At 36.8% G+C, this 27,297-nt stretch overlaps 1 protein-coding gene across 2 annotated transcripts in view; it reads left to right on the forward strand.

Moving 5' to 3' along the window:
- ADAMTS2 (ADAM metallopeptidase with thrombospondin type 1 motif 2) overlaps nt 1-27,297 on the forward strand; it is a 347,966-nt gene that overhangs the window by 297,640 nt on the left and 23,029 nt on the right. For both annotated transcript variants that reach the window (XM_058173814.1, XM_058173815.1), the window contains exons 11-15: nt 14,459-14,604; nt 19,455-19,630; nt 20,438-20,571; nt 22,762-22,885; nt 25,643-25,723. In XM_058173814.1, the coding sequence (XP_058029797.1) occupies nt 14,459-14,604; nt 19,455-19,630; nt 20,438-20,571; nt 22,762-22,885; nt 25,643-25,723 (661 nt within the window). The remainder of the gene's footprint in view (nt 1-14,458; nt 14,605-19,454; nt 19,631-20,437; nt 20,572-22,761; nt 22,886-25,642; nt 25,724-27,297) is intronic.

Genomic DNA, 27,297 nt, shown 5'->3' on the forward strand with positions numbered 1-27,297 from the left:
TATACTGTATGCTTGAAATATGGGAGAAATTCATACAATGTTTTTGTCCTGATCTGAGGCCAGCAGTCTATTTCCAAAGCAGAGGTGAGTTTCAGGAGGTTCTGACCAGTTCTAGAGAACCGGTTGCGGAAATTTTTGGAGAACCAGTAGTAAAAATTCTGACTGGCCCTGGCCCCACCTATTCTCTGCCTCCCAAGTCCCAGCTGGTGGGGAGGAAATGGGGATTTTGGAGTAACTTTCCCCTGGATTGGGGAAGGAATGGAGATTTTACAGAATCGTTCCCCTGAAATCGGGTGGGAATGGAGATTTTACAATATCCTCCCCCTGCCACGCCCACCAAGCCATGCCCACAAACCTGGTAGTAAAATTTTTTGAAACCCACCACTGTTCCAAAGGATGAGTCCACATGCCAGTACCTGCATCTAAGTTAACAATTTAAATAATTTCCAGAGAATTCTTCTGGGGGCAGCTTTTTCAGTTGGCATAGTTGATGCTTCCTTCCTTATGATGCGTTGAGTTCAGTTGCACAATTGACACAATCATTCTGAAAACATTTTAATCTTTGCCAGAGTAAAATTTGCTTTTTGGAATTGAAAGCAACAATGCAAACAGGATGACTGTAAAAATTCAGCTAGTGTTGAATCTCGTCAGATGGAAAATAAATTTTATTATTGACACTGTTACCACAGAGAGCTACTGCAGTTGCTGAAGGAGCAGTGGTGAAATCCAATTTTTTTTTACTACCAGTTCTGTGGGCGTGGCTTGATGGGCATGGCAGGGGAAGGATATTGCAAAATCTCCATTCCCACTTCACTCTGGGGCCAGCCAGAGGTGGTATTTGCTGGTTCTCTGAACTGCTCAAAATTTCCGCTACTGGTTTTCCAGAACCTGCTGGATTTCACCCCTGTGAAGGAGTCAATATATATTGTATTCTGAATGGTAATGCATTATAATTTTGATGGCTTGTTGTCACCAATTTTCGAGACCCTTTGAAAATAAAATTGCTTACACCTAGCCATGATATGTACTTTGTTGTGCAGTTCCATTAATGGACGTATCGAAAGCAGAGTTGGAATTACTGAGGCGAGATTGCTAAAACCAGAAGATGAAGACAAAGACCTTCAACTGCTTTCATGTTTGATTGTTCTCCATCTTAGGTTGTAACATCTAAGAAGAGTGATTTCCCAACTAGTTATTTACAACACTTGGAAGGGTAACTGACCCACACTACCACCATTCTGGTGATCTAAAGCTCATCTTCATGTCTGATATGTTAGCAAAGCAATAGCTAGATGCTGCTGCAAACCACCAATGATGTAATGGTCAAGAAGAAATAACTGGTTGAGTCAAGGAATTATATTTTGCTCCTTGGAAAGAGGTAGTAGTCAGGCTCTTACTAGAGAAATTTAATCTTAATCCAGAAGTGCAAGATAAATACTGGCTGGTTTTTTGCATTTTCTTCATGGACAAAATGCTTAGCTAGATAATTACCAACTAACAGTATGATGAATTTGATTTCCTGAATCCATTTCACTCTGCTAAAGACCTGATTTTGGGATGAAATTTTCTTCACTTTCTTCTCAGAAAGTAAGCTGTTTTCTTCACTTCTTTCTGAAAGTGAGCTTTGCCATTAGCAAAATGGAGAAGAAAACTTTTGATTTTTTAAAGACCTCTGAATTTTCTCAGGTAAAGATACTCCTTTTAATAGCTTTACTGGATCAAGTACAAGCATCTGGTCTGTGATGGATGATATTACATGTACTGGTCTCCTTTTACCTATTTTTTCTGTTATTTTTTAATTTGCCAATTATATTTGGCAATATAATTATATTTGGTAATATTTGGTAATTGCCAAATATTGGGCATCTTAATAGGGTAATGTAAAATAAGTGGACAAATAGTTAAGAGGAATGTGGAATATATATAAGAGAAGGACTAGAGGATCAGAGGTCCTATTAGTATTAATGCATTTTGTAAAGTAAATCAATCATTAAAAAGAAGAAAACAATTTTGTGCTTTTTATTTTGATTCACAGAATAAGTGTTTCCTAAGAATTGTGCCTTTCAAAATTGGTCTTTAATCTGTTCCTGTACATTTATCCCACTAAGATACTGCCACATTCAATTTTCATAAATCTTATGACAATGTGCCTTTAAACAGCAGGAAGTTATGATGCCTGTTGCATCAGCTTAAATAACTTTCTGTGCCTTTACAAACTTCTGTGCAGCCAATGGCTGTTTAAAACCCTAACTGTGTAGTCTTACATCTCTATTCTTTGGAGCTAGCACTGTGTTGAATTCAGTTGGACTTTCGGTATAAAATTGAGCCTTCATGAAATCTAACCTTCATTGGCATGTTTTTCTCAAAAAGAAAGAGAACATTTCTTTTGCAGGTAAAGGAACAATTTGACTGTTTTATCTCTCAGTTACTTTCAGAATAGACAGCTCTGTGCCTCAAGCTTTGGGCCATTTTCACACATTGTAATGAAGCTCACTTGGTCTCACTGCATATAGTCATTGAAAAGTGTATCTTAATAATGTGGTGCTCTTTCTTGTCACATTCACATGCCACATAGACATGTTTGATTATATTATACTATATTTTAGAAATATGAAGTAGATTCAGTGAAATCCAATTTGAAACTAAGACTGAGGCAAAAATTCTGGAGTTATCTTCTTAAAAATGAGGATCTTCCAAAATAGCTTAAATTAATCTAAATCCTCCTGAAGCATTGCTAGCAATTTGTAAATTCAGAGGGTTGTCCAGAGCCTTACATATTTCTCATTATGCTCTTCGTATAAATGTAAACCACTGGATGTAGTTTTGCAACTGGCATGTCTACTTTTAAATTGCAGTGAATTATTTTACCATCACTCTCGGTGATAATGCTTTAGAGCAGGGGTCTCCAACCTTGGCAACTTTAAGATTTGTGGACTTCAACTCCCAGAATTCTTCAGCCAGCAAAACTGGCTGAGGAATTCTGGGAGTTGAGGTCCACAAGTCTTAAAGTTGCCAAGGTTGGAGACCCCTGCTTTAGAAGACAGACTCAGAGACTTCTACATCATTGAATCCCCTCAGTACTGAATTGTTCTTTGCTAGTCTATAACTTGTATAAATTTGCCAAAACCCATAGAAGTTTTTGCTTGTAGGGAACATTTTATGTTTGTGTGTTTTTCCCTAAACTTTTCCTTCTGTACCAATCTGTTTTCTATTTTTTTTCTTTTATTCAAAAATATGGCAGTTATCAAACAGGGGAAAAGACTGGGAAAGAAGAAATAAGGAAAACATTCGTTGTGAATTTCATAACTGAAATCAAGTTCCTGATCATCAAAGGAAACATACTTTAAGTTCAGTATCTAAAATTACCTTGCTTTCACCCCTGCAGAACTATTTTGAATTGTGTTGGGAGCAATAATATTAAGGGTGAGCTCAATCCATAATCCATCCAACATCCAATTCATTACAGAGGAAAGGAATTGTGGCCGGAGGCAAAGGAACACCATAATTCTTTCTCTCTTCTCCACTGTATTTCTGTGTAGATTCCCTTCTACCCCTCTTAGTTTAATTTCTCCTCACAATACTTACAGAATTACATATAAGCATTCCATAAAGGAAATTAAACAGGGGATATTTATTTTGCCAAAGACAATCTTCACAGTCCAGATGATTTCCCTCTGAGAAAGCTGACCTCAGCTTCTCCCAGACATGAAACAGATGGATAAATATGTGCTGTGTTAGTCACCATAGAGACAGGTCTTGGAATATTAGAGATAACTTTTACGGGTTCCACAGTCTTTTTTGACAGGTTTCACATATGACCATTCTTTGCACATTAGCACATGCAATGAGATAGACTAGTCACAACATAGCTATGTCATGAAGAGACAGAGAAATAATACCTCTTTGCAAGCAGGATTTGACCACAAAATCAAACATCTGAAAATGTTAAAATCTGGAATGGAGAAGAACTTCAGATATTTCCTGACAGAATCTAATTACATTAGGTAGGCTGGAATTTATTTCGGTAAGATAAACTCCTGTCCCCATACAGTATGAATTTCTAGTGCAGCAGACTTCTCAGATCAGCCCACTACATAAACGGAGCTGTTTATGTTAAATAATTTAGGAGAGCCCAGTTTATATTCACCATTTAAGGACTATTCAGCAATCTTGGCTACCCATTACCTGGTGCTGACAAAGCAACAGAAAGATCTAATGTACCATTATTAATCAACCAAAGTCTAATTTACACAATTCTCAGTGATTGCATGATAATTTTGGCATATCTGTAATTGCCATTCATTATATATGAGTGATTCTGATGTAAAAAAAAAGAATTGCAACAATATGATTTTACTTTATTTTAATTTAATTCAATTCACTTGATAGATTATCAGAACTATGCATTATAAATATGTCTTCACTGAAGGTAAATATTGCCTTCAAGTTGTTTTCCTTGTTATATAATAGCTTCAAAAGTCGGGACCCTATTGGCAACCTGGTGAAGCAATTCAAATAGGAAACATTTTCGCCCAATAACATCATCTTTCCTTTTTTCATTCTAAGGCCTGGGAAACTGAATGGATATTTTTGTAAATAGAAAATCTGGGAACTTTTTTTTTTCTTTTCCTTTGTTGATGTATGAAATCAGGATCCCATGAAAATTTTGTATGACATTATTTCCAGTAAAAGTCATAGGACATTATTTGCATATTCTGATGCCCTACTGCAAATTGAGCTGCATGCACCGTTCACGTGGCCTGGTTGCGAATAGGCCATGGCCCAGTAGTGGCCTGGGGGTTGGGGAGCCCTGCATCACAGTATATAGAGAAAAAGGAAGATGTATCTCCATAGCATTTAATAATCAGTTCACCTTCAGAAATATAACACATCACTTTTGTAAGTCCAAAATAAGAAAGTTGTCCAAGTTATTCTTCTGAGATGAAATCCACACATCCAAGGCACTCTTCTGATTTATTATTTGTGTATCCCTTTTAGCTATTAAACATCAGCCAGTTTCATTTTTAAGCCCTTTGTATCATCTTTGTCAATATCATTCTTGTTGATTGTTTTTTTTAAATTCATATCCCAAAACAACCTGATTCTCAGCTGTATCCTCTTCTATCTCCTTTTTAAAATAGTAGCAGACAATCTTAAGAGAAACTTCTGAATACATTGTTGCCTTGAATTCTTCCAAAGTTAAAATACTTTGGAAGAATATTTTACGCCGCGATGTAAAAAAGATGCTGAGACTCTAGAAAGAGTGCAGAGAAGAGCAACAAAGATGATTAGGGGACTGGAGACTAAAACATATGAAGAACGGTTGCAGGAACTCGGTATGCCTAGTTTAATGAAAAGAAGGACTAGGGGAGACATGATAGCAGTGTTCCAATATCTCAGGGGCTGCCACAAAGAAGAGGGAGTTGGGGTGTTCTCCAAAGCACCTGAGGGTAGAACAAGAAGCAATGGGTGGAAACTGATCAAGGAAAGAAGCAAGTTACAACTAAGGAGAAATTTCCTGACAGAACAATTAATAAGTGGAACGACTTGCCTGCAGAAGTTGTGAATGCTCCAACACTGGAAATTTTTAAGAAAATGTTGGATAACCATCTGACTGAGATGGTGTAGGGTTTCCTGCCTGGGCAGGGGGTTGGACTAGAAGGCCTCCAAGGTCCCTTCCAACTCTGTTCTTGTTATTATTATTACTTTTTCCCGTTCAGGATTAGTGGGTTCTCAGTTTCCTTTAATCATAATCTTTAGTTCATTCTGGTTACCTCTAGCAACCAGCCTCCAAGTTCTCCTCTTATCAAGTTTTTCTCTAATCTATAACATTTTCCCATATAATTATTTTAGATTCAAAATCTTTTTATTTTTAATAGAATTTAAAACAAATCACAGGAAGGGTCTCATTTCTTATTTTCAGTCAATCTGGTTAATCCATTTATAACTTTCCAAAATCAACATTCTAATCTTTTCCTGCTTATTTCTTAATTTTTTTTAAAAAAAAATTTAAGTTCTTAAACTTAGATGAAACTTCTTTTGCTGAGGATTGAAGAAGAATCACCCAGTGTAATAAAACTTGTCCTTCAAAGATTCATACTATTCAAAAAGTAATTTACAAGCCACTTCCAAAAGTGATTAGAATAGAATAGAATAGAATAGAATTTTTTATTGGCCAAGTGTGATTGGACACACAAGGAATTTGTCTTGGTGCATATGCTCTCAGTGTACATAAAAGAAAAGATACATTCATCAAGGTACAACATTTACAACACAATTAAGAGAGGAAGTCGGCAAACTCAATGTCCATTTGAAGTGTCCAAATTCCAGCTTGTGCAAAGCTGACCTTCCCAGCTCCCAAAACTCTAAAACCTGCCAGAGAACATTGTAGGGAGCATCTGTATGGAGCACTAAAGGAAATCTCAGGCCTTTCCCTGTATATGCAGAGGAATTCAAGGCACTAATCCATTTGACAGCTGCTTGTTCTTCTACAGCAGTGGTTCTCAACCTTTATAGTGCTGCGACCCCTTTAATACAATTCCCCACGATGTGGCGACCCCAACCGTAAAATTATTTTTTTTAGGCAGCGATCTCAGTTCGCCTCAGCAAGGAGAAAAAAAGTAGCAAACTGTTTTTTTGAATTTATCGCGCCTGAAGCCATATTGGCTAGCGAACTGAACTGTTTGTGATTGCCTTGAGGACGGAGGCATTAAAGCGGAGACTCCTCCCCTATTAAGTTTATCGCGCCTGAAGCCAGATTATGCTAGCGATTGGAAGTGATTGCAGCTGGCTTGAGAGGGAGACATCAGAGCAAAGATTTCTCTCTTTTTTAATTCATTGCGCCTGAAGCCGAATTCGTGGTTCTTTGACTCACAAGTATACTTCCCATATTTCCGATGGTCTTAGGCAACCTCTGGCAAATCGTCATTCGACCCCCAACGGGGTCGTGATCCACAGGTTGAGAACTGCTGTTCTACAGTCATCGGCTCTACTAAAAGCAAAGACATCTTCAGTCCATCATTCCTTGGAAGTCGGGGATTGGGGGAAAACAATTCAGAAGAGGGTTTTTTTTCCTTTGCTGGAAAAGTCAAGCAGTATTTTATTTAAAGCTAATATAAACTTTAAAGGGGAAAGATTCAAAAAGATGGGGAGAGGGAATTTATTTTTATAAGCTAGAACATTTTTTTTTTTACAAAGCCTTAACTTTGGTATGTACCTTGTTTCCCGCAAAATAAGACCTAACCAGAAAATAAGCCCTAGCATGAGTTTTCACTATGCTTGTAATATAAGCCGTACCCCCAAAATAAGACCGAGTTTAGATTGTCAGCCAGATGGACACATATAGTACTGTATTTCCCCGAAAATAAGACCTAACCAGAAAATAAGTCCTAATGTGTCTTTTGGAGCAAAAATTAATATAAGACCGGGTCTTATTTTCAGGAAAACATGGGTATGATGTACCAAATCAGAACCAAACTGGATATGTGCAGAAGATAATAAAAGCTTGGAATACATTTGGCTGGGAAAAACTAATTCTAGGGGATAATTTAAATACTGATGCAGGTGCACCAGGGGATAAAATAGCTTTTCATAAAAAATAAAAGACAACTTTTAGTACCTGAGACATTGCAGACATTAATGCAAATGTATGTGCTCATGTTTTTGGTATTTGGGGTATTATGAATCCTTCAAAAAAGGATTTACGTATTACTCAAGTAGGGACCAATCTCATTTAAGGATAGACTATACTGGAGTTTCAAAAACATTTTTAATCGATTGAGCTGAGCAGAAATTTTACCAATCTGAATTGGTAAAATAAGTTGACTTTGTATGTAATATACATTAATATACAAATGGATGAAGACTATTGCTTGACATAGTGTAAGCCGCCCTGAGTCTTCGGAGAAGGGCGGGATATAAATGCAAATTTTAAAAAAAGTTCCGGATCATGTCTCAGTTATTATCGGATATAACTTAGAAAGCTCCCATTTGCTTATTTCTGGCATTTGAATTCTAGATTGCTTTATAATCTATAAGTGAAGCAACATCTGTTCAAGTTTTGATAAGCTTTTAAAATAAAAATTGTGTGGAGCAAAAAACAAGATGGGATGCCATGAAGGCAAATGGCAGTCAAATGTATAAGCCAAATGAAAAGGATCAGAAAGAAAATTACATACATGATAAATGTATTACATTCAGAAGAAGAATGTAGACTATATAAATAAAATATAATAGAGCAAGATTATGCATTAGAAAGAAAAAAAGCTGGATATTTCAGATATCAACACAATGTTTTATTTTTCAAGCCAAAATATTAGGAAACCTCAGGAGGTAGTAAGCAGCGCTGCTCACTATCCCCTTTCTTATTTAATCTTGTGATAGAAACATTAGTAGAAGCACTTTGTGGTAACATTACAGTAATAACAGGAGATAAAAATAGGAGCTGAAGTTAATGCACTGGTAGGCTAACTGGGTCAGAACAATAGGAGAGAACAAAGATCACCAGATTTATAGCCCTTTGTGTGAGGTTTTCTAGTTTCTCAGGGATCCCTAGAACTGGAGGTGAAGTAGAATGAAATGCAAGTTTGCAATGAAGAGTGCAGTGGTTGGAGTACAGGAACAACATGAAGAGTGTTATTCTGAATGACATTTTTCTATGAGTCAGATTAGGAAGAGGAAAGTAGTGAGTGGCGAAGGAAGAGAGAAAAGCAGAACAAATTTGAAGTAGTTTCCTTGAGTACAAAGGGAATAGCCTCAGAATGCCCCCATTAACAAAGAAGGGATGAATGGGAGGATGGGGACTCTCAGGTTTAGATATAATAGTGGATGAATGTATTCTTACCAATACTCTGTTGGTTTGTGTTAGTTTTTTGAGATACTCTCTCTTTCTCTCTCTGTCTCTCTCTCTTTCTCTGCCTCTTTATCTATCTCTACGTCCCTCCCTCCCTTTCTCCCTCTCTCTCTCTCTCTCTCTCTCTCATCTATCTAGCTATCAAATATATTGGCTGCCCATCTTAACATAGGGTAACTCTGGCCATCTCACAGTTACATATACAGTTAAAACATAAAAAGTTAAAAAGTACACCCCCAATACTAGGTCTATTAGAGGTAGTCCTCAATTTAAAACCATAATTGGGACCAGCATTTCCATTGATAAACAACGTGGTGGTGAAGTGAGTTGCAAACAATTTTAAAACTTTGTCAAGGTTATTAAATAAATCACTGCAGTTGTGAAATGAATCATGTGATCATTAAGCGAATCCAGCTTCTCCCAATGACTTTGTTGGAAGCTGGCTGGGAAAGTTGCAAATGGTGATCACATGACCCTGAGATGCTGCTACCATTGTAAATAGAGACCAGTTGCCAAGCTCCCAGATTTTGATCAAATAACTATGGGCATCCTGTGACATATGTGTGAGGACTGGATTTAAGCCAGACAGTTGCCAGACTGCAAATGGTTAATAAATAAATGTTTGTAAGTTGAAGACTACCTGTACACTATCAGAATCTTGCAAGTACACCTCTTCCTCCCTAACTTTTACAGTCCAAGTAACTAAAGATGTCTTTTCTGAGACATTTGCCAGGGTGGACTCAATTACTGCTTGTCTGATTGTTGTCTAGTCTGCAGTTCTTTTCTCCCAAGGTTATTGTATATCATTATGGTTTGTAAGGATAATTTTTGGGTGGATAATTGGGAGAATGTGAGTAATTTGCCTTCATTCGTAATGGTTGATCCCAATTGGGATCTTGATTTACTGAAAATCTCAAGGAACAAAGGAGGTAACAGCTCTAGTACCAATGGAGTAAAATAAAAAATAAATCTTATGGAGTCTAGTGTGAGTTTACATGGTGGCATTTGGGAGGCAAAGTGTCATTATATCAACTTCTTTATTGTGTCACTGAACTGTTGTCCAACAACTTTGTTTAAAATCAGATTGGCTATTGTGATAGATTAGCATAGCACGTTGTCAAAGAAATATTTTAACAGAATAACAGACTTAGAAGGGATCTTGGAGGTCTTCTAGTCCAACCCCCTGCCCAAGCAGGAGCCCCTATACCATTTCAGAAAAATGGCTGTCCAATCTCTTCTTAAAAATCTCCAATGATGGAGCATCCACAACTTCTGAAGGCAAACCACAGATTAATTGTTCTCCTTACTTCTACCTTACTTCTGTCTTTGATTAGTGCTTCTTGTCCTGCCTTCAGATTCTTTGGAGAATAGATTGATCCCCTTTTCCTTGTGGCAACCCTCAAGTATTAGAACACTGAAAATCAAGTATTGACTTTTCATGGCCAGTGTTGGGGTTATTTTGAATTTATAACTTGCCATAATCCCATGACTTTCAGTGATTTGCAAGGAAAAAAATTAAAGCATCTATATGTATTTCCAGTGAGTGGAGGTAGGGAAAAGCAGGAGGAGTAGGAGCCATTGGTTTTGATGGTTTATGTGATTTTTATAACTGTTAATGTGTTATGTCTATTTGTTGGCCATTTTTGCATTTTGTGGATTTTTTGTTGTTATTTTTACAGATGTATGTAAACTGATAGAAGTTTCTTTTGACTGTAACAGCTACAAATCATATATGTATTCATTATCAGTAGTGAATAAGCCCATTTGGAAATACTATTAAATGTTCCATTAACATATAATCTCATAAAACTTTGTGGCTAGAGCATTCAGCCAGGGGTGAAATTCAGCTGGTTCTATCCAGCTCAGGTGAACCAGTAGCGATGGCTGCGGGAGTCTCCGCCCACCCACACAGACGTCACGACGTTCCTTTTTTTGTGACATTTTAAGCCTCTACGCATGTGCAGAAGGCTTTGCACATGCACAGACGATGGCTTGTGTGAGCGAAGCAAGCACCCGTGCAGCGCACGCACATTTGCGAACCGGTAGGGAAGATAAGTGAATTTCACTCCTACATTCAACCTTATCCAAGACAGAATTGGTTTCAGTGAGAGAATCAAGCACATGTTGGACTGTTGTTTTGAAGTTGTTCTGATTCAGCTGTAACAAATATTTAAATATATACAACTTTTCCTCAATAAATTCAGAGTCATGATCTAAATTAGTAATTGTTAGAAAAAAGGAACTCACTAAGCACACAACCTAGAGCAGATTTAATCCATTGCAGATTTATTTTCAGATTCCTCTTCAACTGCCTACTTCCAGTTTTCATACTTCGGAGTCGTGTGATAATGCAAACTTATCTTGACCTAGGCTATTACATTGAAGAGATTCTTGACTTTAGTCATCTGTTCATCATCCAAATCATCGGTAATGTTTTCTGTGTAGCATATCTACAAATTATGGTCTTTTCTCCTGCTTTTATGAGGTATCCAGGACATTTTTACTTGATCCCCTTGCTAAAGTATTTTTCATTCTCTGTTTAAAACACATTTTGTATTATGCAGCCTTCTCTGTTTTTGCTGGTGGTGGGTGTTTGTTTAGCCATGTGTTTCACATACAGTTCCTGCCAAATGCCTAGAATTGAAGGCTAATCAAGCGCCACAACATTTGTTATGGAAATGATTATTAGAAAAAGTGAGTGAGTGATTGTGTATAGCCATCTGTGCGTGTGTCTTTATGCCCAGATTCTTATACTGACAAACCATTCATGCACAGAACCTACAATTACATCCTGGTATAAAGCAGTGATATATTATGAAAGTATTTCTAGCATCATATTTTATTAGAGAAGGTTCGTGTGGATGGGATTGTAACACAGTAAGCCTTCCCCAATATCATATCATAGCCATATAAACTATGGCCAGGAAGGAGGAAGCTTGCAGACAACTGGAGACTTAACACATTAAGTGTAGCTTTTGTTGTTGTTGTTAGTTGTGAAGTCGTGTCAGACCCATCGTGACCTCAAGGACAATGTTCCTCCAGGCCTTTCTGTCCTCTACCATCCTCTGGAGTCCATTTAAACTCATACCTACTGCTTCAGTGACTCCAGCCAACCAGCCACCTCATTCTCTATCGTCCCCTTCTTCTTTTGCCCTCAATCTTTCCCAGCATTAGGCTCTTCATTGTGTATATATTTAAAAGACTTATATAGCAACCCATTTTATATACCACCAACTCTGGTCATCTCATAAAACAATAATAAAAATGTAAAAATTATATATAATTTTAAAAATGATAAAAACCACAATAAAATTGGTTGTATGATGGTTATATACATTTGAGAGAGAGAGGGAGGGAGGGGGAAGGGGGAGGGAGAGAAAGAGAGAGAAAGAAAGATAAAGAAAGATAAAAGACAGACAGACAGACAGAGCTAAAGATGCAGGTATATACAGATACAAATATATTGTAGGTAGATTCACTTTCCTAGGCTTCTGAATTCTGTTCCACAAGCCAAAAGGAATCTTGATTGTTTCTTTATTCCTTTTCTTTTCTCCTTTTTCTCAGGCAAAGGGGACACATTTTTTTTTGGAAACCCATTCTAGAACCCCTTCTAGAAATTCACTTTGATGTAGCTATGGTCAAAGAAAGCAGCTTCAGAAAAACAATCAATCAATGTAGGGCTTCCTGCCATAGCAAACAAAAAAGCAAGGAATTTAGATGTAGCACTCAAACACACATAAATGTAAATAGAGCATATGATGAGGGGACCACTTAGCAATAACCTTACTGTGTTTTTATTTTTACCAAAATGTTGAGTTCAGGTAGCTATTGAGGTTCATTTTGTTTTTGTTTTTTAAACTACTGTTTCTATAGGTTTACATACTTCATAAAAATATCAAAATAATTATTGCTTCTAATGTTTTCTGAGGCCATCAATGTTACCATACAAAGAAATATTATGCTGCTTATTATAAGCGCATGTTAGCTAAAGCCCTTTTTCTTACTTGCTGTTGTAAAAGCTTTTCCTCAGCCCTGCAATTAAATTGTTCTGAATTTCGTTTATAAATCATAACTGAGAAAGAACTGTAGATTTCAGCTGTTGAAACATTACCACTCTGATTTTAATTAAATAAAATCCATTTGTGTAGGGTGGGGAGCAACATTGTATTCTACTGATGTAATATGGGTTTAGCTGTCTCTGTCTGATATTATTGTGAATACAATGGATGGACCACATCAAACTATGCGTTTCTCCAAAAACTTGCCTATTGCGTGTAGACAAGCAATAAATACCTCTATTGTGTAACAATTATAGTGATATATTAATTTTGGCTTTTCTCAGATTCTTATTTTTATAAAACTGCCAGGGTAGGGTCATCAACATTTACTTTCAATTTTTGTTGCCATTAAACTTGAGAATTATTTAGCTTATGTTTCTCCAAAGAGGAATATTTACATTTGTGATTTTGGTTGTTGTATTGAACTTTTAATTGATTGTAAAACAAACAATGCATTTTAGCATTATTTTTGAAGGAGACCATGAGTTCTATTCCTACTTTAGACATGAAAATCAGCTGGATGACTTTGGGTCAGTCACTCTCTCTCAGCCTAGCTCACCAAAGTGTGTTGGATATGTTAGCTGCCTTTGTATTTGTAAAAATAATAAAGGCAGACTATAAATAAATAAATATAATCCATGACTTACAACAGTCAGTTTAGTAACCATTAGCGCCTTAGTGTAAAGGCACTGAAAAAAGTGATTTATGACCATTTTTTAAACTTATGATCATTGCAGCATTCCCAAGGTCACCTAACCAAAATTCAGACCCTTGGCAATTGACTCATATTCATGATGGTTGCAGTGTCCTGGGGTCATGTGATTTTGTGACCTTCTGACAAGTCAATGTCAGAAGGTCGCAAATTTTACATCCGTGTTACTAATGTAACAACGGCAGTGATTCACTTAACAAATGTGGCAAGAAAAGTCATAAAACGAATCAAAATTCACTTAACAAATTCCCCTCTTAGCAGTATCAATTTTGGGCTCAATTGTGGTCGTAAGTTGAGGACTACCTGTACTACACTTTTCACATGTTTCCCTAGGATGTGGTGTTGAACTGGCAACTGGCTTCGAAAATTTGAGGGGGGAAAAGTGTGAACTTTGAATAAGAATATCACTTTCTTCTGTCTCCATTTTATCGTTGCTCCATTAGCACATTTGTCTCCCTGCAGTCCTCTAGGTCTACCCAGGGAACTGACATAGTGCAATAGGGGCAGGTTTTATTTTATTTTTCCTTCTGGAGATTCAACTACATAACTGAGGAAGCTATATCTGGGTTACAGATGGGTAGGTATGAACTGACATGCAATGGACCAAATCAAAAGCAAAGTATCATAAACTCTAGCCACATTTTTTTTTCAATGGCAGCAGTTCAAACATCTGAATTTGAATAATATATGAAAAATGCATACATGAGAAACCAGTGATTTCTTTTGGAGTAGTATTTCTTTTTAAAAAGCAATTCCTTTCAACCTAGGTCCAATTGCCAAGAAAACGAAGTTGATGAATTTCAAAAATATGCATACCTGTATATTTTTCTCTTTTAGCATTGTTTTAAAGGTCACTGTATCTGGTTAACTCCAGATATCTTGAAGCAAGATGGAAACTGGGGAGCATGGAGTAAATTTGGTTCCTGTTCCCGAACTTGCGGAACAGGTGTGAAATTCCGGACACGCCAATGTGACAATCCACAGTAAGTTGAACCTAATCAAATTATGCCCTTTGATAATGGATTTAGGTATAGATGTCTTCAATGGTTTTGAAATAATGTTGTTAAACTATCACAATATATTTTTTAAATTGCTTAGTTATGACTAAGGATTAAACTAAGTTACAATTCAAGCCATTGCCTTGCTCTTGTATTTGTTTCACTGCGAACCTACTGAAAAGATAAAATAGAACACATCACACAATATTGTGGCAGACTGTGTTAGGACTATACTCTAATATTCATAGGATCCTATCCTATCCTATAATATCCATATACTAGTCCATAGTATATAATACCATGTCATTTTCTTATTGTCATTCCTTTTAAAAGAATTAATTTGATGAGTTTAAGGTGTGTAATTTAATATATTTCAATCTGTTGTGCATCCTACCTGGGAATTCTAATGAATGAAAGTAATAGTAATGCAATACATTTTATAAATGAATATTGGCTACGATCAAAGATAACCCTGCTGTTGTTTCCCCTGTCACTGCCTTTTTTTTCTAATAGGCAATCTGCATCCAAATTTCTAAACTGCAGAATACTTTAAGATGCAAGTTATCTATTCAGTTTGTAGTAAAACAAAAAATGCATTAACTGGATTTGGTCTGTGTGTAAGATTTCCCTTTCTAATATAAGAAACGTATATGTGAAAATTCATTGTGGTGTTTGACAGAAAGAATGAAAAATTAAGTACTCTTATTTCCACTAAAATGTCCCGTTAACTTTAAGATCAGTGTTTTTCCAGATTCACACTTATTTCATGTTTTGTAAGGCAATTGCACTGATTTTACATGAAAGAAGCAAATTTATGCTCAATAGATTTCTTCGTACCGTATCTGATCACAAATCTGTCATCAATTGTTCAAAATGGACCATTAAATCATTTTATAAGTATGTTTTTGTGTTTACTATTGAAGCCAGGAAAGATACAAGAGAAGTTTATTTTTGCTGGACAGCCAATTGAACATTCAGGGACTTAAAAGAAATCAGTACCACTTCTGGTGCTATTAAATAAAAAATCATTATTGTGTATTCTTCATGTAAAGTAACAAAATCTAAAAACAGCATAAAAGGCAACATGAGAAAATACAGTGGTAAGTTAAAAAGTAATAAGATAAATATTTGATGCATAATCTCCTTAATAAATTAAGTTAAATTATCCAAGCGATAAATGAAAAATTTGGACCAGGTTCTTAACCTGTCAGATAAATATCATAATCACTTCGAGTGCTGCATTAAAAGTTTCATAGTTAATATGTGCGTGTGTACTCAGGTATTTCTTCTATTCTACAAGATGATTATGAATGAAATCCAACTATTTTTAACTGAGTCATACTTATTCTCTTTTAACTGCTGAAAACTGCCATGAGTTGGGTTGACTGCAAGGGATACATAACAATAGCAATAGCACTTAAACTTATATACGCATATATTATATACTATATATATATATATATATATATATATATATATATATATATATATATATATATATATATATATATATATATATAATATATATTATATATAATATACGCATATATTATAAACTTATATATAGCACTTAAACTTATATACCATACACATATGGTCTATGTGCATATTTCTTAAAAAAACTTTCCATTAATATAGCTGAACCCCTAAGTATTATCTTTGATAAAGCTTTCACTACCAGTTCTCTTCCCAAACTTTGGTCACTAGCCACAGTCATCCCCATCTTCAAAAAAGGAGACCCCAGCTTAGTCGAAAACTACAGACCGATCTCCCTTTGCTGCGTCACCTGCAATGTTGTGTCTTGCCCGCCCTCAGAGCAGCCGGGGCCTTCTTACCTGCTCCCGCACACTGAGGAATGTATGCCTCCCGGTCCCAGTCCTGGCTCCATGCCCACACAAACTGCAGAAGGAGAATCTCCCTGCCCCAGCCCTGACTCCATGCCCAGGCAAACGGAGCAGCTAGACCCCTCCCCCTCCTCCACAGCAGGTGAGCCTGAGGAGGGTTTATTACCAACAGCTGATTGGTGTGACCCTCGCATCAGAAGATTGGAGAGGCGGAGGCTACAGAGGGAAGGGAGGGGCAGGCCTTAATGAGTGCTGAGTCATGGAGCCACACCCCATGGCCTATATAAAGGATCTACTTTCTGGCAGTCTCTGAGTCAGGCAAAGTCAAACTTATCTTGCTGAAGTCACTTACTGGTCTCCTGCCTGCTCTGAGGACTTTGCTAGGACTTTGGGCAGAGCTGCAGAGGCAAGCCTGATTCGGATTTCCCGGACCCAGCCGTCAGCGGAGGAGTGGGACACGACATGCAAAGTCATGGAATCTATCATCAATCAATCCATTACCTCACACTTAGAAACTAACAACCTACTCTCCAACAAACAATTTGGTTTCAGGAAAAAGTTATCATGTAACTTACAACTTCTCCACTGCAAAAACATATGGACTTCAAATCTAGATCAAGGCAAATCAATAGATGCAATCTACATAGACTTCTGCAAAGCTTTTGACTCAGTAGTACACGATAAACTTCTCCTTAAACTAACATCCTATGGCATCTCAGGACCCCTCCACAAATGGATATCTGCTTTTCTGTCTAACAGACAACAAGTGGTCAAAATTGGCAATGCTTTATCAAATCCTGTTCCTGTCAAGAGTGGCGTTCCTCAAGGCAGCGTCCTTGGACCAACACTCTTTATTCTATACATTAATGATCTTTGTGACCATATCTCAAGTAATTGTGTTCTCTTTGCTGACGATGTCAAACTATTTAACACCACAGACAACACTTCTATCATTCAAAACGACCTTGACCATCTAACCGCTTGGTCTAAAAATTGGCAGCTCCAAATTTCAACCAGCAAATGCTCAGTCTTACATATAGGAAAAAAGAACTCTAAAACTAAGTACATACTAGATGGACATTACCTTACAGACGACCCCATCCCGTTAAAGACCTTGGAGTTTTCATGTCAAATGATCTAAGTGCCAAAGCCCACTGCAACTACATAGCAAAAAAGCTCTAAGAGTTGTAAACCTAATTTTATGTAGCTTCTTTTCCAAAACACCACACTACTAACCAGAGCATATAAAACATTTGCTAGACCAATTCTAGAATACAGCTCACCTGTTTGGAACCCTCACCACATCTCTGACATCAATACAATTGAACGTGTCCAGAAATATTTTACAAGAAGAGTTCTCCATTCCTCTGAAAACAACAAAATACCTTATCCCACCAGACTTGAAATCCTAGGCTTAGAAAACTTGGAACTCCGTCGCCTTGACAAGACCTAAGTTTAACTCACAGAATCATCTATTGTAATGTCCTTCCTGTCAAAGACTACTTCAGCTTTAATTGCAATAATACAAGGGCAACCAATAGATTTAAACTTAATGTAAACCGCTTTAATCTAGATTGCAGAAAATATGACTTCTGCAACAGAATCATCAGTGCTTGGAATACTTTACCTGACTCTGTGGTCTCTTCCCATAATCCTAAAAGCTTTAACCAAAAACTTTCTACTATTGACCTCACCCCATTCCTAAGAGGACCATAAGGGGCGTGCATAAGCGCACAAACGTGCCTACCGTTCCTGTCCTATTGTTTTTCTTTTCTTCTTCCTATATATGTTTATATGTGTATATACTATATAATCTTTTTGTATGATGTTGTGACAAAAATAAATAAATAAATAAAAATACCACTTCACATTGCTTTACAGCCATCTCTAAGTGGTTTGCAGAGTAAGCATGTTGCCTCCAACAATCTGGGTCCTCATTTTATTAACCTTGGAAGGATGGAAGGCTAAGTCAACCTGGTGCCTGTCAGGATCAAACTCCTAGCTGTGGGCAGAGTCAGCCTGCTCTTAAGAAATAATCTTTTCCTCTTTTTGTTTGCTTGATTCCCCACATTCCCACTGAAAAGTCCCCTCTGTCTACTCCCGAAATTTCCAGTGTGTCTTTTAAGGTTATGCAGAGGCTGCAGAAGGGAAAGGATAATCTCTCCTAGCTTTGCTTGCAGGATCTCTTTCTTAAGTATACAACCTACATTGTATCTCACCCACAACTATTTCAGCATTTATATAGTGCATGCTCAGTGTTTCATATTTATCCATATATCCCATTAGGTCATATTGTAGATATTGAGACTAAGAGTATGTAACTGTGCCTTCCTACCTCATACGTGTTCAGATTTTGGAAACCATTAGAAATTAATCTTGGAAATGAACAATAAATAAGTACAGGTAGTTCTCGATTTACATCACTTCACTTAGTGACTTTTTAAAGTTACGACTGCACTGAAAAAAGTGACATGATGATTTTTCACACTTATGGTCACTGCAGCATCCCCATGGACATGTGATTTACATTCAGATGCTTGATAACTGATTCACATTTATGACTGTTGCAGTGTCCCGGGGTCATGTGATTTTCCTCTTGCGACCTTTTGACAGGCAAAGTCAATGGGGAAACCAGATTCACTTAACAACCGTGCTACTAAGTGAGCATGTTAAGTGAGTCACTTAACAAATGCAGCAATAAAAATCATCAAATGGGGTAAAACTCACTTAACAAATTTGTCACTTAGCAACATAAATTTTGGGCTCAGTTAAGGTCATAATTTGAGGACTACCTATAATAAAGAATCTGTGGCATTCCAGATATTGTTGGACTGCAGTTCTTTAAATTCTTGAAGTTTTCTGAGCAGAGTTCATGGGAATTTGAATCCAATATCTGGAGAGATACCACTTTTCCAGTTCCAATAAAATGCAATAATCTATTGTATTATTGATCTAGAATCATTCATTAGTATTACTTGTTCTTTTCCCTAGCCCTGCTAATGGAGGCCGCACATGTTTTGGGCCAAGCTATGAATTTCAGCTATGCAATAGTCAAGATTGTCCTGATGGTGATGAAGACTTCAGAGAGGAGCAGTGCAGGCAGTGGGATCCCGTTTTTGAATATCAGAATATGAAGCATCATTGGCTTCCATATGAACATACTGATGGTTCGCAAAATTTATCTTTTTCATTTCATTATTAGCAGAGCAGAGCAGGATAACTCTGCCCAGTTTCAAAAACTGGAATGTCCTGTATGCAGAAATACTGCAATTTATTAGCATTAACCCTCAGATCAGGAATGGACAACAAGGCCCCCTTCACAACCAATGGGCTTCAACTCCCAGAATTCCTAGCCAGCCATGCTGTCTTAGGAATTCTCGGAGTTAAAACCCATAGATTGTAAAGGGGCCATAGTTGCTCATCCCTGTCTCCTATCATACTGTCAAGTGCTTCTAGTTTCTCTTCAGAAGAGAGCACATTTTCAGACAGATTAGCATGCACTTCATAGTAGGAATTATTTAAGTTGCAGCAGCACTCAGTTTATCCATTGTACTTTAATTGAATTAATGTATATGTTATGCATGATTGACTGTAATAGCAAATAAAACCTTTTTATAGAATTGTATTTTAAGGGTTCATCCATTATGATGGTAGAATCGCTTTCTCTCACTTCTTCATGCCATACAGAGATATTCAATTCCCAGATCTATCCCCAAGATGGCTTTGTGATTCTGCTAACTAGGAACTCTGAAATAGAAGCTACACTGATGAGGATGAAGTGGGGAAACTCATACAAACTACAAATATCCCCTATTAAACGTTTGGTTTGAAGTATAATTCCAATTTCTAGATAATGGCTCTAAATTTCTATCTTTGGACAAGTTGCTTAAAATTTTTGACCTTACTTCCATTGAATCAACATTTACAAAATTCTATAATAAGACGATAAATTACCCAAATATTTTCCCTTATAGCTAAAGAAAGATGCCACCTCTACTGCGAGTCCAAGGAGACTAATGATGTGGTGTATATGAAAAGAATGGTACATGATGGAACACGGTGCTCCTATAAGGATTTGCACAGCATCTGTATGCGAGGAGAATGCCTGGTAGGTTATATCTGTTTCAGGAATTTATTTTTCCATGTTTCTATCTGTAAAAGAAATATTAAAATTACAATGAGCTGTGGTGGTGCAGTGGTTAGAATGCAGTATTGCAGGTTAATTCTGTTGACTGCCAAACTGCTGGCAGTTTGATTCTTGCCGGCTCATGGTTGATTCACTATCCTTCTGAGGTTAGTAAAATGAGGACACAGATTGTTGGGGGAAATATGACGACACTGTAAACTGCTTAGAGAGGGCTGTAAAACACTATGAAGTGGAATATAAGTCTAAATGCTATTGTTATAATGGGCTAGTTTTTCCCCCTTCCCTGATTAATTTATAAAAAATTCTATAAACTATAGAAATGATATTGAACAATGGTTTTAAAAGAAATCAGATGTGTAGCACTTTACTGTTTTATTGGAGGTGGCTTACTAATAGTGAACTTAATCCCCTGGGGGGGATTGTAATATGTGAAAACAACTATTTAAAAGGAAAGTATTTGTTGAGGTGCAACAGTTTTTAAAGGGGGAAAAGTCATTACATGGAGAGAAAATTCTCCAAAGCGTCCCAAGAAAAATAACTGTGTTCCACAACCAGCTTTGAAGGTTAGAGATTCAAGATGGAAGTAAATTAAGTGATGTGGTTAGAGACACATTGATGTGTTGTGAATGTGTTACTTAGTTTAGGATGGCACTTGAGCATGCTTCTAAATTTGTTTTCGTTAAAAATTGTTAAACAAATTGTTAAATTTGTTTTTATTCAAAGAAATAATGATTGCTTTCTATAAGCACATGCACTAGATGAACACATAGATCCAGTCAACTAGATAATCCTTAAACTTTTCTTTTAAACTCTTATTTTAGTTCCTAGCGCATGTTGGAATAGCAATAGCACTTAGACTTATATACAGCTTCCCAATGCTTTACAGCCCTCTCTAATGCTTACAGAGTCAGTATATTGCCCCCAACAATCTAGGTCCTCATTTTACCAATCTCGGAAGGACAAAAAGCTGAGTCAACCTTGAGCTTAGTAAGATTTGAACTGCCAAATTGCAGGCAGCTGGCAGTCAGCAGAAATAGCCTGCAGTTCTGCACTCTAACCACTGCACCACTGTGGCTCTTGCAAAATTATGGGATGTTCCATAAGGACAGTGTTTAGAAAGAATATCAGTTAGTTAATGAATTGTTCGTGTTCTTCTAGTGAACTACCGCATATATGATTTTTTTTGGTAGCACTTTAGCAATTTCCAAAGTTTTACCTATAACCTAAGGAAAGTGACTCTGATATAGATAAAGATAGCTATTTATTGTTTGCCATGTGATACAGTCATTCTAGATATGCTTGTCAGTGGTGGGTTTCAACATTTTTTACTACCGGTTCTGTGGGTGTGGTTTGGTGGGCGTGGCATGGTTTGGTGGATGTGGTTTGGTGGGCGTGGCAAGGGAAGGATACTGTAAAATCTCCATTCCCACTCCACTCCAGGGGAAGGATACTGTAAAATATCAATTCCCACCCCACTCCAGGGGAAGGATACTGTAAAATCTCCATTCCCTTCCCATTCCTGTGGAAGGTTACTGCAAAATCCCCATTTTCTCCTGATCAGCTGGGACTCCAGAGGCAGAGAATAGATGGGGGCAGGGCCAGTCAGAATTTTTACTACTGGTTCCCTGAACTACTCAAAATTTCCGCTTACCAGTTCTCCAGAACTGGTCTGAACCTGCTGAAACCCACCTCTGGCTTGGGTACAATTTTCAGCAATTCTTAACCAAAACCATACCTACCATTCAGTCTTCAAGTTATCTGCTCAGAATAAACCTTGTGTTCGGTTCATTTCCATGATACATAACTTGACGACAGACTTAGTGAAGTGTGATGTCTTTAAACTGAGAGAGAGAAAGAGAAACATATGGGGGGGTTTTGTGTTATTTTCTCAAGGATTATAGATATAAAACTCTAGGTCTATGATTTTTGCTATTTAAAATAGATGTGGGGGGAAAAATCAGATATCTACTTAAATCAAAAAGAATTCTTCTGTTCTTGAAATAAGGCGCCTTGGGACTATCAATATATTATTTCAAGAACATACTTATATTTTAATTTTGAATATCCTGCTTAAATATTCCGATCTAGTTATCATTTTAAAAAAAAGACTCTTACAAACAAAACAAATTGATTTTTTTTTCTTGGTTTCAGAAAGTTGGCTGTGACAAAGTAATAGGCTCATCAAAGCAAGAAGATAAATGTGGTGTGTGTGGTGGAGACAACACCCATTGCAAAGTGGTGAAAGGAACATTCTCCAGGGCACCAAAGAAACAAGGTTGTTCTTATTTAATTATAATATACTTGCCCCAGAAAAGTATGTGTTTAATTTTAAAAGGAGTCCAAGAATTTCTTTAACAGCATATTTCATTTGCTGCATCAAATGCTGGTCTTGAACAGGTTCTGATGGAAATATATTTTCTTAAATAAAAACAATTTAAAAAGAACACCCTAATTTATGTGTCTGAAACATGTTGTCATGTAATGATGTCTTGGTCTATTCAAGCCATAAAACAGAATCCTATGTAAATCTACTCAGAAAGAGTCTTTTGAATCTGACTCCCAAAAAGTGAGTTTCAGACAATTGCCTTAATTTAATGCAGACATTGACCTCTGAATCCCCATATGCATTTCTCAACACCTTTGAGGAGCATCTATCAACTGCTCCTCTACCATCTTAAAGTGAAGCAAAGAAAAATCCATACCACCACCACCACCCGGGGGACATAGATATTTTCAGACCTGCTTATATCTTTGTCCCTTTTCAGGGCTTCTGTCCTTCCATTCTGACCACTATTGCAACTCTTTAAACGAGGTCTTAAAGGAAAGCAAATCGGCACTGCATTCAGACCACCATTGGCCCCTGCTGAAATACTTGTCTGTCTCGATACCTTATCCTTAAAACCAGAGTGCTGGATATATTCAGACTTTCCGCTTTCTTGGTTGTTCATTCTAAACTAGGTTATTGTCTGACTTGCCAAATCTTCCCATTTTGCATTATGTCTTCCCATTTTGCATTAGGGAGAGCGAAAAAAGCTTGTCAAAAAGTTGAGTCCTTCAACTTGGACAACAGCCAAAAGACAGAATTGAACAAATAAGCTCAGATCAATGCATTGCATAAAAGATTCTTCTCTCTAAAAGGAAAAATGCCACTTTTCTTTCCCTATCCAACCCTGAATGTTTAGGAATAAAGAGGATAGGGAGCCTTTAAAATAGATGAAATGACTTACGATTGTGCAGTGATCTTGATTCGAAAAGGAAAAGTTAATTGGGAGCAAGCAGGGATGTGCACACCATAGCTTTTGGTTCCTTGTTGTCTTTAAAGAGTTGCCAACAGATGTGATGTGGACATCAGCGTGCACTCTGAATCACCTTTCCCTTTTGAATCTGGCTCAAAGGCTCCATCCTGTATTTATAATCATTACTTTGGTTCCTGCTTTTATTCTTCCAGAATGCAAGATGATTTCTATGGAGCTACCCCATTTTATTTTTACAAAAGCCTTATGACTAGGTCAGAATGAATTGTATCTTATGCATTTGTACCCTATCTCTCTCTTTATTCTCTTGTTCAGTTTCTCCACCTCATCAGTATGCCATGTTTTACAAAGAGGAGAAGGGGGAAACCTGATATCAGGGGAAATAAAGTCATTTTATTTAATTAATTGAAATTTCTCGATAATAAATATGGAACACCACTTCCATATTCTTTTTATAGCTCCTTTATATGCTTGGGCTGCTAGGCTGCAGAGTAAAAATGACATGGCAACAGGGATTTAAGGGGATTTAAAGGAGTTCCAGGATGACCAGGGTTCAGAGAGCTAAATCTTTTGATTGAAGGAGCCGCAAATATTTAGCTACAAATATAGGCTGTTGATATACTGAGTCATGGTGGCACAATAGTTAGAATGTAATATTGTAGGCTAACTGCCCACTGCCAGGAGTTCAAGATTGACTGGTTCAAGACTGACTCAGCCTTTCTTTCCATGGTCAGTCAAACGAGGACCCAGATTGTTGGAGGCAATATACAGACTCTGTAAACCACTTAGAGAGGGCTGTAAAGCACTGTGAAGCGGAATATATCTTTAAGTGCTATTGCTATTGCTACAAATATCTAAGAAAGCAGTCATCTGGAAATGTGCTGAAACTGGCTGTAGGATAAAGACCAGTGGGCTGAAATAAGAGATTCAGGCTGCATATTAGGATTTTCCTGCTAGTAAAATTCATTAAACAGTGGGAGAGAAGTGGGTTTCCCCATGCTGGAGGTTTTCAGGTGGCGTCTGCATCAAGTTGTCAAGGATAGTATATATATATTTATTTATTTATTTATTTATTTATTTATTTATTTATTTATTTATTTCATCAAGCATGTATTTTATGACAGATACAAGTGTAAACATAATTATAAATACATGTAAAGGATATGAATAAAAGAAAACATTAGGACAGGGACGGTAGGCATGCTGGTGCGCTTATGCTTATAGTCAATTCCAGCACTGAATAACAGAACGGACTAGATTTATCTGTAAGTCCCTTTTAAATATATTGTATTGATTTTATTCTTGATGTTTTAATTTGAAGAGTATCTTACTATTTTAAAGTGTCGTAAGCTCAGATGAACACACCTGGGTTTGAGCGGAAGCATCTACATTCATTAGAAACGAAACAAAAGATGGCTTAGAACTCACAAGTTAAAACGAGCAAATTTCTTCATGGCTACACGTTGCTTGGAATATTTGCAGGAAAGGCTGAGAGAATCTTCTCAGTGGATGGTGCAACATGATGGTGCAAAGAACAATAACAACTATATGAAACCTGTCTTAGAGCAAAGATTGCCATGATTATGCATTTTCTGATAGTAAACTATGCTACCAATATTTGGCAATTGTGATTTAAGTCAGTTCTGGAGCTGCAAAAATGTTTTTAAAAAGCAGATAGATAGCATTTATTATATAAAATAAAGCAATAGCTACAGCAAATACTCATGGTTTTTTTTCTTATAAAAGTTATTGTTAATAGTTTTGATGCTTTCCTACAGGATACCTCAAGATGTTTGACATTCCAGCTGGTGCCAGGCATTTACTTATACAAGAATCTGATCCTACTCTTCATAATCTCGGTATGTATCATATTGCATCATAGTCAGCTTTTGCTCATGGATATGCTTTTCCTGACTAGCTGAAATACTATTCTGGTTATAAAATATATTTTAATTGAGTTGGGGAATCTTTTTGTAGGACTAAAATAGACTAATGCAATGATATAGAAGCTGGGCGGAGCAATTTTAAATAGTTTTAAGGTTGAAAACCAAACTAGTAGCAAATATGGGTAACTCCATGTTTGCATGTTACATTCATTGCTGAATGAGATTTGAATTTGAGATTCAAATTCTCTGAGTTTGTTTGGTTTTGCAGTGAAATTGTTTCTATATGTCTGCAGTCCCAAACTCATGCTTGGAGAAGTCCAAGCCTGCAATATTTTACATTGTATTCTCTTAACCAAAGCAACCTACAAATGTATTTGTTTCCAGCCAGATCCTTTTTTGTTGTAGAAGTGGTGGTGAATTAAATTCTATTGTGTAGAGAGGAATTTATAGAAACAAAATCTCCACACAAATATATAGAAGTTTAAAAATTCACAGATCCTATCTGGATCATAATTTGAACTTTACCGTACTAAGTAACTTGGTACCTGCTCTTCGAAATAGTATGTCTAACTTTCCTAAAATTTGGCTTTGAAATAATAAATGCCCAGAATCACTTGGAGTCTGGCAGCATACACAATTAATAAATAAATAAATAAATAAATCATATGTCATTTCTACTCAATGTAATTGTGCAAACAATGTTTTCCACAGAGCCCACATTTCCTGTGCATCAGATTTACCAGATGTGTTTTTCCTTACATCTCCAGCATCTATTCTCCTGGTCCTTCTTTCTAGTTCTAAGCCAGCTGCAGCAAGAACGTTCAATCAAGCAAAGTTTCAATAACAATTGAAGCTCTCAATCTTTACAGCTCAGTGGATCAATAAGAGGCATTGTCTTGTAGGCTGTAATTAATTAGAAGCAGATTCATGTCCACTGACCTAGTAACTTTTCTATGAATCATCCAAGCTTTGTTTTAAGAGATATGTTTCATGCTGTTCTCTGCAGCTGCTTGGGATTAATAATGTTCATTGCACAGACATATTCCTTACGTTAGGCAAACCATTTCTGAAAAACCATGAGCAAGATATAAACCTTCTGTTTTTGTAAATCTGAGGAATGTATGGATGCTGACAACATAAATGAATCTTGAAGCAGTTGGGAAAGAGAGCAGTAAGTGTACGAGGCTGTCATGTCTGACTATTATTTTGAAAGAGAAAATATTTCTTACATGTTTTAATGTAGAAGTAGGCCAGCAAATTTAGCAGTGACAAGCAGAGAGATATAAAGACTGCTGCTGAGTTGTATATGAAAAGAGGGAAGATTATGTAAAATTCTCATGTTCAAAGAAGCCTGGTACAATCAAATCGCCTTTCATGGAGAAAAGATTTGTCATATTTAACATACGTGGTTTTTGGTCATTGACTCTATTTGAGAATTTCTGTCTTTCAAATTAAACTATTTTCCTTTTTTTTTTTAAAATCAGCCAATAATGAAGCCTACAAATTTGGGCCCATCATTATACAGTTATATATTATCCAAGAATAGT

Source organism: Ahaetulla prasina, chromosome 2, assembly GCF_028640845.1.
Source record: "Ahaetulla prasina isolate Xishuangbanna chromosome 2, ASM2864084v1, whole genome shotgun sequence".
NCBI lineage: Eukaryota > Metazoa > Chordata > Lepidosauria > Squamata > Colubridae > Ahaetulla > Ahaetulla prasina.